This window comes from Paralichthys olivaceus, chromosome 5 (assembly GCF_024713975.1).
Source record: "Paralichthys olivaceus isolate ysfri-2021 chromosome 5, ASM2471397v2, whole genome shotgun sequence".
NCBI lineage: Eukaryota > Metazoa > Chordata > Actinopteri > Pleuronectiformes > Paralichthyidae > Paralichthys > Paralichthys olivaceus.
Window position 1 is genome coordinate 4,242,204 of NC_091097.1, and position 17,802 is coordinate 4,260,005.

The 17,802-nt window shown below is 43.6% G+C and overlaps 1 protein-coding gene across 9 annotated transcripts in view; it reads right to left on the reverse strand.

The window, feature by feature from the left end:
- LOC109634329 (RNA binding protein fox-1 homolog 3-like) overlaps window positions 1–17,802 on the reverse strand; it is a 391,336-nt gene that overhangs the window by 38,645 nt on the left and 334,889 nt on the right. For 6 of the 9 annotated variants that reach the window (XM_069524959.1, XM_069524962.1, XM_020094768.2 and 3 more), the window contains one exon: window positions 4,408–4,710. In XM_069524959.1, coding sequence (XP_069381060.1) covers window positions 4,408–4,710 — 303 coding nt within the window. The remainder of the gene's footprint in view (window positions 1–4,407; window positions 4,711–17,802) is intronic. The other 3 variants (XM_069524964.1, XM_069524960.1, XM_069524961.1) reach the window with 1 other exon arrangement.

Here is a 17,802-nt window from a genome sequence, read left to right on the forward strand (position 1 = left end):
AAAGGTGGAAGTATCGGAGTCATTTCAGGACTTCAGGAGACCATAAAAGTCCGGTTCATTCTCTGCATAGACGTCGCTCAGCTGATTGTGGGGACCTCTAAGGCTCAGAAGGACATGAAACCCTGGTACTTGAATCATCAATACATAAGACAAGGAAGTGATTTTTGAAATTATCTGCTTTGATTAAAAAAAAGGCCTAAGATATAGTCGTGGATACATGAAAACTAAAGGAGAGAAGCCAGCAACTGTGGTGCAGTGTTTGGTTTCAACTGCAACTGTGTAAATCTAAATGACGGGCTTTTAGTCTCTATTTAAATAATACGTCTGGAGATACTCAACAAAATATCATCAAAACACCATGATGTCACTTTTATTAAGGCCTGTTTTATTATGCTCCCTGTGCTAGACATTGACATGTTCACACATGACAGTTTATTTGGAATTGGATTCGATTTTTCACGACAGTGGATTCATCTGCATAAAAAAATGAAAGACAAATGAAGACATAATGTCTTCCCATCAGATTAAACACAGATTTTTACTTTCCGTCTGTCTGTTAGTCAAATAATCTATTACATTTTCCTGATCTTGGGACAGGATTTTCACTTTCTTCAATACTTTTTTGTGTATTTCCCAGAGAATAATACATTTTAATTAAAAAATCAGGCATGTTTAGGGAACTGAGATTTATGAGTTTGTGCAATTTGGTGTAGATCCAAATAAAAACTCGGATCTGGTGAATTTAAATGTGGTTTCAGAGGACTGTAGGGCCCTGGTGGAAGTATGTGCTTTGCTCAAGTGCCCTTCAATTTCTCTTTATGAAAACTACCCAGCCTTTTTCAATAAGCAGTTATTAAGTATTTATATCTTCACTGGGAACAGTTGTAGCCTGAACAAACATTAGAAAGTTGTTGTTCTGGGTTTTCTCTACTAAGAAAAATACCCTGCATCACTTGCCTTATCCTTTAAATGATTTGTGTTGTAGCAAACTGAGCATATCTATAATATCTTGAATTTACAGTGTGAAAATCAGGGGCTCCTCCCCCCCGACAGGTAAAATGGAAGCCGGCGTTTAATGGTGGTGTACATGCTGCCGTCAGCACCGCCACTGAAAGCTACACCCCGGTGGAGTCTCAATCCCTTAAACACAGTTCATGTGAGATGAGAGTGTGCATGTGCGTGTATGTAATGAATGTTTGCATGTGCTCACTCATGTTTTCAGAATACCCGTGTGTGTTTGCGTGTGCGTGCGTGTGTGTGTGCGTGTCTATGTTATCACAGTCCCCCAGAATACCCTTTGGAAAGTCTTCATGCCGCTGACACAAGCTGTGAAAAATCTGGAATTGAGTGCTGCCCTAACGCCACTGCCTTAATTTGTTATCTGAAGAGAGAATGATTACTCATGAAATTCAACCAAACCTCAGACTATTTGAACTGAGCCAGATAACGAGCTCAGTTTTTTTTTTTTTCTCCAGCAGAGCTTCCTGGCAGCCCTCTGCTACCCTCATCTCTAAGGATTTGGAGAAAAGTTGGGGGCTGCCTCTCTTACTCAAGTCACTTGCTTTCAAGTCAGCTTGTTTGAACATGGCACAGAGCGAGGTCTCAGAGGTCTGACTCTGGACAACGCCACCTTCCCAGCACAGACGGGAGACTGGTAGACATAGACAGAAACAGAGAGGAGAAGTGAGGAGAGTCCCTGCGCCTCATTAAAACATACACACGCTCCGTTCTCCACGGGGAATTCGCACAGAATCCATATGTTTCACTGAATTTTCACTCTCTCTTGACTCTTTTTTAAGTCTTTAAGTCGAGAAGATGTGCAGAGTAAAGCGGCGTCGTGGGGTAGAGGAGCTGAGCGCAGCAGAGTCGAGCCAAGGGAGGAGGGGTGGGGACGAGGGGGGGAGAGTCACTGCGAGTAGCTGATCTGCTCCCTCAATCTGTGTTTCTGCAGGGTGCCCTAATCAAAGGCACCCGGGCCCGTCTGTGGCACCCAGAGCAAACGGGCTGGGTCTGTCATTAAAGCTGGGGAGCACAGCGGTGGGCGACACTACACCAGCGGCCCCCGGGGATTAGACTCTCTGTTTACACCCCACTAATCTCATCTCTCTGTCCTCCCTGAGAAAAAGACGGGTGGAAGTGGGGGAGAGTGTGGATGTAGAGAATGAAGATGGAGGAAAGCGGGGACAGCGCGAGAGAGGAATAGAATGAAGGAAGGCAAGACGAGCTCTCATCTCTCCATGGCCACCATCTCTGGGCTTTCTTCACAGCGGGTGAACAGATGAAATGAAATCAAATGCGAAATGGAGAGAGAGAAGGAGAGAGAGGGGGGGGGGCGGTGAGAGACAGAGAGTGTAGGAGTGGTGTACAGTGTCGGAAGGGGAGGAAGAAGAAGGAGGGGGAGGCAGTGGAGGCTGAACCTCCTGCCAAGTCTCTCCTCACTTTAAACTCGCTTGTGTGTCAGCCATTACTGTAAGTGCGGCGCATAACCATGGAGCAGTTGGGAAGCGTCACACAAATCTTCAAATCAAACATTGCGACATTACAGGACGATGATAATGCGCGGTGCAATTCTGTTGCCGTGCTTGTGCCGTGTAAGCACTTTTCTGACGCCAAATGTTCGTAGCCGTACGATAATTGTGAGGCTGTGAAAATGGAGTTATTAACAGTGTTCTTTATGAGTGACCCAGATCTCTCTCAGGAGGGCTGTGGCCTCGCCATGACCTCACCCAGCAGGTGTTTTAATGCTAAAGGAGAGAAGGTATGAAGGTCTTATTTTTTTCATCTCTGCCGGCATTATCCATCTTTCTAGTCGCGTCTCTTAAGTTTGGAGCCAAGTCGTTCTCCCTTTTATCTACATCTGCCTCCTGTTAAGGTAAATCCCAGGTCAAGGCACTTCATATAAAGGTATCGTTACACAAGGATGAAATATATCATATATAATTTTATATTTCACTCACTTCCAAGATGTGTATCGCAACATGAAGCATTGCCAGTGATTTATTTTCCAGCTGGAGTGCCGATGGTTTAAACATATGGTGAAAATGAGTGGCAGGAGGAGTATAATCAGGTCCTGGCAGAGGATTATATTTTATGTTTAAATAAAAGTCTCAAACATTTGATTGTATTAACAGCTAATTAGCTGATCTGATTGAAAAGGAGATGGTGTTGTCTGGCTGCAAATGGCATCGCTCTTTTTGTCCTTCAACTGTGACCAAAACGATCATAGGGTCCTGAATCATTCATGTCAGTAGCATGTCCAATCTGCACACAAACATACAGAAGCGCTCAGGTTTACGTGTTTTTAATGGACCCTCAAATTACTCTTTAGAAACACACTCTGACTTCATCAGCGCCTCTTCAATCAAATTCACGTCCATCGTCAACAAGCAATCTTTGCCATGACATCAGACTCTGCTGCTGCTCACTAATGTGCAGAACTGCAGCTTTTTATTAACAAAGGTCATTTTTTCCGTTGTGGGAAAATGATTTGGAAAGTGATTAGAACGTTGCTTCGGGGCTTAGATGTACTACGTCACAAGACGGCTGGTGCAATTGCAACATTTTTCAAACACTGCAAGATGTCAGTTCATTATGATGTTAGGGCCACTTAAAGGGTACAAAAGATTTAGAGAAGAGAATAAGGTCAAATTTATATGATATGGGGGAATGTCAGAAAATCAGTCTGTCGCCTTTTTGAGGAATGTGGAGCATCTAACGTCTGTATAAGTTTCACAAATAACAACAGACTTGAAGGACGTGGTCTCTTCAGTGGAGGAGGAAGTGTTTGATAGTGGTCATCAGTGAGATATTAACAGAGGTTTCAAAGTTTCTCAAGAAACAAGAGATTGGTTCAAGATTTTGGGTCCAGAAGGAAATAAACTCCTCGAGATCTTTTGTTTTCTCAAAATTTTATGACTGTTTGATGATTAAATTATAACTTTATTCTATTGTGACTTAATCCTTGCAACATTATGACCTAACCTTTTTTCAATATGGCCCTAATACAACCTCCTTATGAAGATGATTAAAATAAATATGACATTCTACAAAGATACAGGGCCCATGTTTCTTTCGAGTTATTTTCTAAAGTCGAGAGCAATAATCTAATGACATGTATTTTCAAAGTCATGTATGTGGGGGGGGGCAGACATCAACAAACACAAATTATGCTGTAAAGCTTTTCACGCTGGGAGGCAATGGAAAGAGGGAAAACAGAAGCAAACATGTCTAGTTTGTTACTGATAAAAATGTCACAATGACAAAGACAATGACAATATAGCAATTTAACATTGATGATAAAATATCAATATATTAACTTCATAGTATCAACAATTTAGCATTTTCATTAAACATCTGATACAATGATATGAAAAAAAAAGATAAAAGAAGATATGAATATTTTTTTACTTGCTGACAGTCTGCTGAGAACAGTGTTTGCAGGTGATGAAGGACACTGACCGGTGCGGTCGTGGTGGCGGTGATGGCGGGCGTGCTGTTGTCAGTGCCGGCCGGCTCACTGTGCGTCTGTGTGGGCGTGTAGAGGGTCATGGCGTGCTCCGGAACCCGGCTCTGCCCGGTGTAGTCCTGCGTCGGAAGTGGGTGCGGTGCCGCAAATTCTGCGGGGATTCCATTCTGTGGGGGAGGTGGGTACTGGGCTGGGGTGTACGGCTGGGCCATCGCTTCGGGTGGGTTAGTGGCCTCTTGGTTACCCTGCGAGAAACACACAACAGGAGGCAAGTGTTAAAACTGCGGTCGAGATTAAAGTTGATTGTTTGAGTTGCGCAAGCAGCATGAAAGACGTGCGAGTTCCCCTGTGCGTACTGGAAGGCAACTGGGGAGAGTTGTCCTGCAGACCAACTAAGTCAGGGGGAAACAGCAGTCATATCACATCTCAGCTCGGATTAGAGAATTCCTTGATCATTGCTAATGAACACGGTTTATGTTGTAGAGCATGGCTCGCGTGGAGGGGCAACAGTCAGGGGGGAATCTCAATTGCACTTGTGGCAAAGCACAAGAGGAAAGATCAATTAATTGATAAAATTTTGATTAGAGCTTTTGATTTAAATGACAGGTCTGTTAAAGTAGCAGCTGCTCCCTCTCAAAGCTCCACGTTACAACTTTTAACACCAACCTCCGCTTCGCTTTATGAGCTTTTCCCGCTCACCACCCCTGCCTTTGTCTCACATTACCATTTGGAATACAAAACGACCCCCAGCAGTGCTGCTTTCTGTTGTTTTTAATCTGGACTTTAACAAGTTTTAATTTTAAGTAGCCACACAAGAACCATGGATAATTAAAATGTCAAAAACAGGGGAAAATTTTAATTAAATCAGTGAGGGCTAAGAATGTGAACAAGCATTTGATGCCACCCTTTCATACAGATTTAAATACTTATTTCAGTAAGGGCCCAAAATATTGTCCTATTCATAAATCTCTAATAAAATTAATTCCTCATGCGTCCAGAACCCACAGTTTGTGTTATCTACACCACATGTTATTTTTGTCTCTGCTCCTGACTTAAGTGATTGATGGCCCTTTGCAACGAAGCTGTTCCACAGACCCTTTGTCTCGTGTGGATGCTTGAGATGATGAGCTGCAGAAATAATGGACTTTTCTGGCTGGTGCACATTGTTAAACTCAGTAATGGCTGGACTACACAAGTGCATGTCTTATTGTTGCGAAGCACCAGGCTCTGCGAATCCAGACTAATGAGCAGAACGGTGAGATCAGTGCTGCTGGAGCGGATATCCATCCCGACATTAAAAACACAGAGGGAAAAGGTGAGACAATAACACCAAAATCAAATAACACCCCCCACAAATACCCTCAATCAAATTTAAAGATACAGATCATGCGAGCTCAACGCATAACTCTTTCGATAAGAGAGAAAGGAGGAAAAAGCACAGAATAGCAGCCAGAAGAGAGGGTTTATGATTGGAGAAAACAATAACAGTAAACAGATAGAGAAGTTTCTGCCTCTTCCTTTACAAGCCGGCTGGGGATGGTGAGATAGGAGATAAATGTGTTTTATTCTTCTTCCTTTTTTTTTTTGCTGCTGTGGTGTTTGGCCTCCTTCTGCAGATTTCCACAGAACGCTGTTTCTGGACAGGAGGAGGCTGTGGTTTTAATGAGAGAGCTGAGCAACACTATGCTGTAAATGTAGTGGAAATAATTCTACTCTGACGTGTTGGCAAACAAACCTCAGCATAAACTGTGCTCTGCCAATTAAGGAAATGCTCCATTATCTAAATGAAAAAAGCGAGAAGCCTTGAGAGAGGGGAAGGATTGACCAGCCTCCTGCAGCCTGCTGGGCCTCAAGGCTGCTCCTGCCGTCGGAGTGGACCCTCACTCCTGTCTGACCTAATCCCCCTCCTCTTTTTCATTATACTACATTTCTATCTCCTCTGTCTCTCTCTCAATCCCTCCTCCCCTGTTTCCCTTTCATGCTCATCTCTCCCCCCCTTCTCTTTTTATGCAGAAACTTTTTTAATCTCTACCCCTGTGCTCTACTTTTCCTCTCCCTCCAGTCATGGCATTATATAACACACTTGCATTGCGGGGCATTCTAATTCAAGGAAGCTCTTGATGTTGGCAATTTTCAACTTCTAAGCACCCATTTTAAAGGAGAATGGGGGTTGGTTACCTAAAAAAAAAAAAGAAAAGATGCACCTCCTGGTGTGACAGCTAAAAGTACTAGCAGATCCTGTGTCCTCCTTTTAAACCAGGCCGAGCAAAACCATCAACACATTGGTGCTCAACAGTCCGGTGAAGACAGAAAGCTGAGTAGCCTGGAAACATGAAGGTGCTGTGTTGGACTCTACATCAAACTCTGTTCATGTCAAGAAGCAGATCAAAGCTCCACTTCTCATCTTTTTGTTAGTCACTGTCAAGGCTGATGCCCATGGTCCTGATTCGTGATTTTAAGGATCTACTGAGCAGTTTTTCAGTGATTACATGATAAAACATCATCGTACGCATATCAAGTTCTTACTCCAGTTTTTGCGAAACCTAATTTTGCTAGCTGGGCTACTGAATGACGCACTGACTGGTTAAATCCGGGATTCTGTGGCACCTCAGGCCGTCGAAACAGCACAGAGTCCTCATTAGTTTTTCATACCCACATTAGCACAGGAGGAGTCCTGAAGCCGAGGGCTCTGGCAAAACAACGAAATGGATGCGGGAAAAAAAAAGCTTGATAAGGTCTCAGCTTCTGCCGCGGGGCATTTCAGTATCATCCTGCATTACAGATTTATCCAATCAAAGTCAGACAATCAATATGTCGTGCCGCCTGTCAATATGTTCTGATATCTGTGTTGTACAATTGACGCAGTCATATTTCAGAAGATGGGGAGTGTTTTAGTGTATTGTGTACTCTCATACTGATGGATGTTATACTTAAATTGGACCCCCTGCATCGTATCTCAGGAAGTTTAAATTCCCCCACGAAATGATGCGTCCCTTGGTTTTCCATCTCTTGAAACAAAACACAATAGCTTGACAAAAAAGCAAAAGTGAATATGTACGTACAAGTTGAAACGAAAGTGAAAGCCTCAAGATTAAATGGTGCTGTTGCTTTTGTCTAACAACTCCTTGAAACAGAAACGTGTGTGAATTCGATGTGAAGCCTACAATGACGTGGAAATTAAAAAATGTGAAAATGAAATGTGTACAAAGAGCTGAAGAGCTGAAGAGTTGGGGTTGTTTATGTTTCTTGGGACTAGGATTTGAAATCATGACACTCAATGATAAAAACACTCTGTATGAGAATGTGGACTATGGCATAGATCATGGTGCTGACTATTTTGTCAAGATCTGTGGATTCTTCACAAATTCTTCTCTGGTCATAAAATGAAAATCTCTTTTCCTCAAGACATTTTTTGTGATTTGTTCTCTTTCCTATTTCCGTTTCGATGTTGTACGAGAGCTTTTTGTTTTTCAACATCCTTGGTTTCTTAGTTTAGGAAGGCCTGTGATTTAGTTTACTTTCCTCACTTGAAGCACTGTTTGCCATTTCTTCTTCATGCCTCAGATCGACATTAGTCATGACATGTTCCACTGTACTTGTTAAATCATCATCTGCCCCGAAGTGTCCCTCTACGCTCGGGTCACAATCTGGAACCTCACACTCGCACGGCACACACAGGAGACAAGTGACACACAAACAGGATAACAGCCCGGAGCTGGGTATTGGGGAGAGAAAACTACCAAAGTGTTGTAGCACCATGCTGCTGCTGTTTCAAAGGGCAGCGAGGCGAAAGCAAGGAGGTGGAGAGTAAAGGCCTCATTAGTGAAACACAAAGTAACACTGGCTCTCGTATGATCTTCGCCTTCCTCTGATGTATGTGACAAACGAGTTATTCGACTGGAGATGAACTGGGAGAAGAAAAAAGGCACATGCAAATCAGGGGAGCTGTGCTCGTCCCAGTGCGACCGCGTGCCCTTTTCGCTGGGGCTGACTCGCCGTCGTCAAGATAATCCACGTTGCCTTAATGAAAAGCCCTCCATGACAATCCGGTCAGGTACACAGCACATCTCTTTCCACTGAAAGATATTGCTGTTCATTACGGCTGCGAACGAGTGCTACGAGTCGTGGTTATATTGGGATTCGGGTGTTTCTCAACCTGCAGGCCTGTTTATTGGAAAAGAACAGGTCCCTTTGCGACACTTTAATGCCCCCCTTACATGGCCTGCTGCCATGAGCCACCTAAACCTCGTCTCCACGGACATGAAGACTAAGAATAAAGGCAACCAGCAAGAGCATCCTTTATCGATCTCCCCTCCTTTCCATTCCTCTTTCCCTCCTTCCCTCTATCTCTCCTTTCATCCCTTCTACTCCTATTACTGAAGAGCACAATAAAAACACTATCTCTAATCTTAAGCACTCTCCTTGCGTAAAATTGGATTGGAAACCCTTACTTAAGGAGATCACTTTTGGAGTGGAGTTTTTGTTTTTACAGTCAGCGTTGGGAGCCAAAGAGGTCAGGAAGGCCGTGTGATGATGTCCAATGCTGAGGCTGGCAGTCTGAGAGAAACTCCCAGCATACAGTTCTCAGAGAGACAGAGACTGGTGCTAACCCCGGTGTAGATGGTCAGGGCTATATTCCATCTCAGCAGGTAGAATGACTTGGCTGCTCGCCAGCGATCCGTGATCCTCTTTAGCGGCAGTGGGAGGGACAGTGTTGAAAGGCCGAGAGGAGATGGCCTGTGCAAATACAGGAGCTGTTAGGAGGAACTCATATCGGCAGAGTGCTGCACTGACTCATACACGTGCGATGGAGGGTCAAAGAGCAATGTGAAAGCAAAATACGGCAGGCGACTAATTGCGCTGCATTGAATCCGGAGGGAAATCACTCAAATGGGAGCGGGCTGATCAATCTCAGCGATAGGAGCCGTGATGGAGTGGGCAGCTTTATGGCTTCAGCTCCCTCACATGCGGCTCGGATCATTTTTCAGCAAAGGCCTGCTTTACATAGTTCCTACTGTATGACACTAATAGTCGGAAGCAAGAAATGTTCCTCTTGATTCTATACACTAAGCAATTCAAACAGATTTATGAACAGCTCTGCTGTGTCTTTGCATAATCCAAACAGCATGAATAGTTTAATATGGAGTTAACATAAAGCATCGCTGTCTCAGTCCTTCGTGGAAAACAAGTGACTTGCTTTGTCAAATAACAGATGACATAACATTTTTAAGTGAATCTCAAGCTTTCCACGGGCTGAAAATTGTTCCTGTGTCATCCGAAGCATCATGCACCGAGCGTTTCTCTCTACAACGATGCTCATTTGGTTATAATGACCGCCTGACAGTGACAGTGGCAAACTTGTGACAAATCCCGCTGGGCCGTCACAGCACAAACCCGGGCAGAGTTTATAGGGAAAAATGCGGAGCAGCTCAGCCAACGTACGGCAATCAGTTGATGCAACACAAACGAAACACTGAGTGGTTTTCAGCCAGCTGCATGAAAGCCTCTTGTTGTCCCCGGCTCTGCTGCTGGTGCTCGGTTAATTGTAGCCCCGCACACAGGCAGGCAGGCAGTCAGGCAGGCAGGAGAAAGGACGGCCTGCGATGATTTCCACAGGCAACTGGCATTCATTTTGTCTTGAAGGCGCATAAATAAAGGCTGTCTAGTCGGGTCCATTTTAATTAGGCGAGCCACATGATCTTACTCCAGCTCTCTCTGTTAACACTCACCAGAGGCTGCGGCATGTGTTAATTACAACCGCATGCCACACAGTGAATCCAAGGTGAGCTAGAAAAGAGAAACTCAGAAGAGGTAAACAACAACGATAAAAACAAAACACCTTCAGCGGAGTTTCTCATGATGAGGCACATATTTGGTGCAACGGTTATTCCCCTCCCCCCAGTCAACCAATTACAGCGCAATGTTGGGAGAAAGAGAGAGAGAGCCGGGAGATGTGGAGAGGCAGCCCAATTTAATGCAGATTCACAACACACCCCCACCTCAACAGCAACGCAGTCTTCCTCACCTTTACAGTAGGTTTATGATTTCAAATAGGCTGGGGAGAGGCTTATTGTTTTGTCTCACATTTCCTCCCTTGCAAACTCCTGTCTTTCCATTTTTCCACCTCATTTGTGGAAAAATCAATTGTGAAAATAAACACCCTGTGTCTTTGCTCCGCTTTCAAGTCAATTTAGATTTCGTTGCATGTTTCTGCCGCTCCTTTTCCGAACGGTTTAATCGTTTTCACATGTCACATACGTTTCATCGCCTCTAACGTGATTTTTCCTCGTTATTGGGAGCACTTATTTGCTCCACGTCCTTGGATGGAGGTATTAGAAAGAGAGTTCATTTTCCTCATTCCCTTGCTGATTTCTTCATTACATTGCAGCAGAGGCGCTGCACGGCGAGCCTCGTACCGAGATGGGACTGCTCTTAGCAGTGCAACTGCGAGTGTTACTATACCTCCGAGACGCTGGAGCGCCACTTAATAAACAGAGTAGACAGAGGATCACTTTGAACTCCTGTGACATGTAATGAACCTGTCTGTCTCAGCCACCGCTCTGTCTGGGCTCAGGCGCCGCACAGTAAAAAAACACCGAAAAAGAGAAATAAATAAACAAAAACACATCCAAATAAGCCTAGAGGCCCTGTGAAAAAGCCATCAGTTACACATGGTTAGACTCATAGCATTTTGCCAACGCCATAAGAGGAGATAATTGTCTGTTTCAGTGCTGTTGCCTCTTTTGTTGCATAACAGATATTTACATCTGGGACTAATTACTCCAGATTGAGTGTCAAAATTCGGATTAACTTGTGGGATGCATCCAGTTTGGTGTTGAGACTCGTTTATTAGTGAGAACAGACACTTTGCTGCTTTGACCCGATCAAAAACTCACCAAATAACTTTTTCATACCCATTTTTTTCCTCTGTATTTGTTTCTCTAAAGTTGTCAGAACAAAGTGATATTGGCATGTACAGGTTACCTATAGAAGATCCTTCAAAATTCTAGGAGATTGCCGTTGATGACTATGAAAACCGAACAGTTTATATCAACCCGTAAGTCAATCCTGCGGTGTCTTCATGCCAGTGTGCAGCTCTTCAGATTACAGATGAGTCATTTGTAATCCTACAGGGATAAAAAAAAAAATGCCAACATTTGTTTTAGAATCAGCTGATTGTCATGTAAATTCAGTCTTTTTTCCCCCCCTCCACACACAAGGGGAGTGATGTGGGGCCAGAGTTCCTTGTGGGGACAAAATGCCATTACTTAAGCATTCAGGAATCTCGACGTGACATTCCTTGACCGCTGTGACAATGGCAAACATATGCAAATGAAGAAGAGTGCCACTGTCATTACGCCCCTGTCACGGAGACGATGACACCTCCCACTGGACCCCGAGCATGTTGGAGAAAAAGGGGGAAACTGAGAAAGAGATAACGGGAAAAGCAGGAGCGACAAAGACCAAACTCTGGGAGGAAAACAGGTGTAACAACACCGTTTACCTTATCTCTGCCTCCTCTCATTCTCTCTGCTCTCTCATGACTCCCTTTGTAATCCATCGCTCTGCTTTCCATTGGCCTATTTGCCTCACTGAAGTCTTTTTTCCTGCCTTTGCTCTGCAGTGGAAGGAGGGACAGGTTTACATGGGTGGGATTCTTTGAAGTGAAAATGCAGACTACTCCCTGCTGTAGCCAAAGCTCATCTAATCAGGGTCTAATTCCAGTTATTAAGATTTGAGAGATAACTTTGATTCATCACAGTCCATCTACCCCGATCGGTTAATCACTGTCGCGCTAAGCTCTTTTTTAGTCATCCTTTTGTTTCCGCTCCCTCTGGCACGCAGAGAAAGGGAATAAGAGAGATAGAAGAGAAGGAAAGGGAGAAGATATTAACAATATTAATGACCCGTGATTCTCGTCTCCTTAATGAGAAGGGTTATTAACCGTGATTATCCATGATGAAATGGTGGTAATTCTTGAAAGCTTGAGAAAACTTGTACAATCGCTTGTCTGCTGATTTGCTCCTGTGATGTTTAAGAAACAAAAAGGTGAACGCAGTGAGGAAGAAAGAAGGAGAACTTAGAGGATAAAGAGGCAGGGGCAACCCGGGGAAACGGAGATGCTCACAGCAGGAAGCTGGGAGGGATTTTCTCTTCTTTCCTTTTTTTTTTTTTTTTTTTTAAGGAGGCTAAAGCATCCGTTCTCTAGTCCCAGTGCTGCTGCATTTCAGACTGTTAAAATCTGTCTTCTTCACAGAGATGAATCCAAACTCTGAAGTGTTTCTCCCTTTTTAAAACCCCTGGCACCATGTCGCGTCTCGCGTCCTCTCCCGGAGTCTCTTCCTGTGGCTAACGAGTGGGGACAACATACGCACCCAATCGCACATCTGCTGGTTGACACTGCTGAATGGCTGTTTGAACACCTATGCCGCTCTCGCCAGATCCCTGATACAGCATTTCCCCCACTCACCCTGCTTTTTTTTTCATTCCAATTATGGGAAGTTGCATGCTTGTAGAGTCCCTGTGGCTCTGTGCGATTCCCTCAGTGGAGAGGAGGGGGAGCCGCGGAGGAGGGGTGGTTTGGGGGGTGCGCTGTCTGGTGAATCATTGATGTGCAGTCAGACTGTTTCATTGCAGATCTGTGTGTATGTGCGTGTGCGTATGGAGTGGGTGGGGGGGTGGGGGTGGGGGGTTAGCAGCAGACAGATAACAATCCTGAATTATGCATGTCTGTCCCTTGCAAGGAGTGGGAGATGGTGATGTGGATGAGCCACACTCTCTGAAACCCCCCCGGGACAAATTTGGATAGAAAGGAGCTAGGTGTGGAAAAGTCGGGCCAACTGTTAGCGCTACCTGACCCGCTTCAGACGCCTCTCTTTAGCTCCACAAACTCCTCAAACTTGTGATGGCTGCCGTCTCAGACCAACAACTGCGCGGGAGATCAGCTGAGGAAACAGCCCCGTTATGGAGCCCTGTTCTGTGGTAATAACGCTAACAGGCCAGAGTGGCAGATTTGCCAACTTATTTGTTAGATGTTCCCTTAAAAGCACCTCAGGGAATTTAAGCCTGAGCCACGTGAAATGCTATCACCCTCCTAAAATTACACTGTACCACAGAAACACCTGCTGGGCCCATTTTAGATAATAATCCCATTTCTACATGCCAGTACAGCTCTCAGACGGGAGAAATTGGATTGTTTGCATTACTGACCTGTGGAGCAAGCCAGTCTGGGAAAAGCAACAGCCTTGAGGCTTTATTAGATTCAATCGGTCTTTCATAAACAAAACCTTAGTTTTCAAAAAGTAAAAAAAAAAAAACCTGCTAAATGTGGGTAGGCCAGCACTTTGTGGACACACTCCATTTATTTTCTCCAATTAAATCTCTTTAATTGGATTGAGGGCTGGCACCTGGTTTACACTCTGTCAACCACGCAATCCACAATAATTGATGCCAGGGCTGTAGTGTGTGTGTGTGTGTGTGTGTGTGTCTGTGTGTGTGTGTGTGTGCGTGTCTGGTGTGTACGAGCGTGCGTGGGATGTGTGGCGATGGGGGAGGGATTTAGAGCATGTCTCACTACTCCACAATTTCACTGTGATCAATTTATCAATGGCACGCCTCCTGTTCACCAGAGTCCACTGAGATGGGAAAAGTCACACACACACACACACACACACACACACACACACACACACACACACACACACACACACACACACACACACACACACACAAATCAGATCGTAAAAGATAAAGATTTAAAAATAGGATTATTTTAATTTAGCTAATATTTCCAACATATCAACAGCTAATTTAACCACTTTGTCCACTGTTGGTAAACTGAACTTATAATGCATCATAATTCAAAATTAGGATGTTTGTAAGTAATCTAATATTGTGTCCCTTGCTTTGTTGTTTTTCCACATGTCTCATATTAAATAACTTTTTACTTTAAATTAATAATAGAAAACACTGTTGGAAGCAGAATAATCAATCAGGATTAACAAAGAGCTGACACACTTCTGTGTTCACCTCCTGGAAGCTTACAGCTTTTACAGCATTAAATAAAGCAGATGTACAGTAGATAGCGTTTTCGACGCTTGTCAACAGGAAAACAAAGTTTAATGTCAAAATGAAAACAAACACACTCTATAATCTGGTCTAAATCAATTAAAAATGCACTTACAATACTTTCAATAGAATTCCTATGTAGTAAATAGAGAATTATAGTGAATGTTTTGTGACACAATCTGCAAAAGTAACCAGAGCAGCTGTCAAATAGATGCGGTGTAGTATAGTGTAAAATATTTCCCTTTGGAATGTGTTGAATTAGAAGTGAAATGTGGCATTTAGTGAAAATACACGATATTTCAACCACTGCAGACAACCGGGAAGAAAAAAAACGCCTTCACGTGTATTCACATTTAAAAAAAAGTTCAAACACATGCTAATGAAACAGATTTACATACATAGTTGCGAGCTCTGATACATATGTGAATATGCACACCTACAGAACTTGGATCCACTCCTGAATACAAAATGCCTGCGCAGAATACAAATGGTGTGCGCCCACACGTGGAAACACGCGGAGATACAAATCCAAGAGATGCATCACGGCGCGCTGACAGCATCTTTAAGACACTTTGAGAAACACCCGGCTCCTGAATACCGAGCTCCGCAGCCGTACAAATGGAGAGAGGCAGAGACAGAGCGAGGGAGAGGCCAAGGGAGACCCGACACAGTAAATAAAAATACAATTTCCTCCAGTGACATGCCCATTCTGTTGGAATCCTGACTCTAATTATTCTAAGCACTTTGAGGGATGGCTTTCCACTGCATTAATCTACACACCCACTAGCCCATCCACAGTCGATGCACTTTTAACTACCTAAGGACGCCCCGAAACTCTTCCTAAAACCTCGGGAGGGGGGAGATTGACTTTGTACAGTGATGGGGCAAAGTGCTTTGCCTGACTGAATCTTTCTCTAAATCTCACAGCACAACACCGAGCAACAATTTTCATTTTCAATTTCAAATAGCGTATCTCCACCCTCCACTCCCACCCCCACCACAAGAAGAAAAAGGAGGGGAAGGAGGTGTACGTCGTGCCGCGCAGCATCAGAATATGTCTGTGAATCCTCATTACAGGGCTTGTGTGAGAGTGTGCGGTTGTTTTCCTCTGGGCAGGAAAGCACTCGTAGCTCATTTGGAACCGAGATGAATCGATAAATCACCGGGGACCATCAATCAATCAATGAGCCTATCAATACTCGCTGGACGAGGCCCCTCCCAGTGCGAGGGGCAGGCTTTCAGTAAGAATATGACAAGCAAATGGGCTTTTTACATAATAGCTCTGTCCACTTGTGCTGAGTGCAAGATTGATGTTGTGCAATGTTTACATGTTGACACAAGCGGTAATAGTGATACACAGCAGGTCCCTTGTTTACATATAAAATAATCAACACACGCACACACACACACACACACACACACACACAGATATACTGTAATGTGGAAGCTGCAAACATTCCGATCATGTTTATCAAAATCTAAACAAGATCAAACCATCTTTGAAGCAGCTCCGCTCTCTGATCGAGGCTATATATTTGCTGCACTGCAACATCTACTCTTTATAAACATCTGCCCCCTCGGCGGATAGAAGAGAAAAAAGGAGAGATACAGAAATAGAGAGGCGGAAGCAGAGATCCATCTTTCCTAATTAATCAACACACATTTTTTAAGTACAAAGTTTGTATTAATGTGGCTTCCAGCTGCTCTTTTCCCCCCGAACAGACAGCGAGGCCAAACTGCACAGCATGGATGAAGAGAGTGACGTGTTGATGGGAAGTGGAGGGCAGGCTCTCTCTCGCTACTTAATATCCTCAAGACAAAATGCGGAAAAGGGATGAGGCTGCAATAACAAGAAGCATTGTTGCTCTTAAAGGCTGCTGATATTCTATATTTCTCTTACTGTCAGCAGATCCTCTGAAAAAACAGGGGGAAAAAATCTTGTATAAAAAGTGAAACTGATGATAAATTGATCCCTCAAACGAGCATTGTCACACTGCACTTCATTACCATGAACCCTGTGTTTCTGCTGCCGCCAATCCTCACACAAAATGCACATCAATCCGCTGCTGAAAATAGTCCCCAACAAATGCAGTACTGCTTAAAGATTCCATCCGGTGAAAAAAAAAAATAGAAGGCAGATACGAGACAGAAGCCATGAAACACAAATATGTCTATATGATGCTTTATTTAAATACCTTTCATTAACAGTGTAATACTCAAAATGTAGTATTCACTGAGAGGGATACATCTGTTATCAGTGGGAGCAGAAACCTGAAATTTGAAGAAATGTCTCCTGCAGAATATAATTCCTCACACTGGCTGCAAGCATGAAGTGTTGGCAGGTAAATTAACTTTCCTCTAACTTACTATCTCCAGCCCACGTGCCCTTCAGCAAAGCACTTATCCCCTAACTGAGCTGCTTGGTAGCCATCAGCAGAAAACCGAGACTGCGCTGAGAGTTAACGTGTGTGTGAGAGAGCACTGCAGGGCGATGCCTGAAAAAGAGGTTGCATACTCAGCAAATGTGCTGAAACTAAAAAATAAATAAATAAAAAGAAATGAATGAATAAACAAGCAACCAAACAAATAAATTAATAAATTAAATGTCGTGTTTTTAGTCAGAGAGAAGTTACTATAGTACTCTAGTTTAGAATTTGTTTTCGAAACTAGTGGATTACAAACACTGATTTACATCATGGAAAAAGAAGCAGCTTCATTTCTTTATTTTTACTCAGGCTCCTAAAAAAGGATTTTAGACTTTTAAGAATGGTGCAAATCAGAAAATTAGCCTGTTATAAAAGGAGATAATACTGTCAAAGAGACAGAAGAGTGTAAATTCAGTCACTACATAACAGATGTAAACAGTGTGATTTTGATTAAAAAAAAGAAATGACTTGACGCGTCACTGGAGTGAAGATGGCCTAGCAGAAGATATTTTTTCTATTCTTGCTCTGTGAGCCACTAACGTTGTGAACCTGCTCCTCGTGTGTCAGAGTCTGGCCGTCCTGGTCTGGTCCCGATGATGGACAAGCAATAAACGGTTGTGCATGAGTTGGTCTGTGTGTTACGACCACTCACCAATTGAAGAAGATGGAGTGAAGGTGTCGTACATGCATGAGATGGATCTTCTGAACTACGCCTGCTGACGGCCCACTAACGCTAAACCCAGTGAAGAAAAATGGAAACTGTTAACAACACAAATTTAATACCAATGCTTTGTTTTTTTACGAACACAACAGTTTATACTCTTATAGAGCCAAAGGAAAATA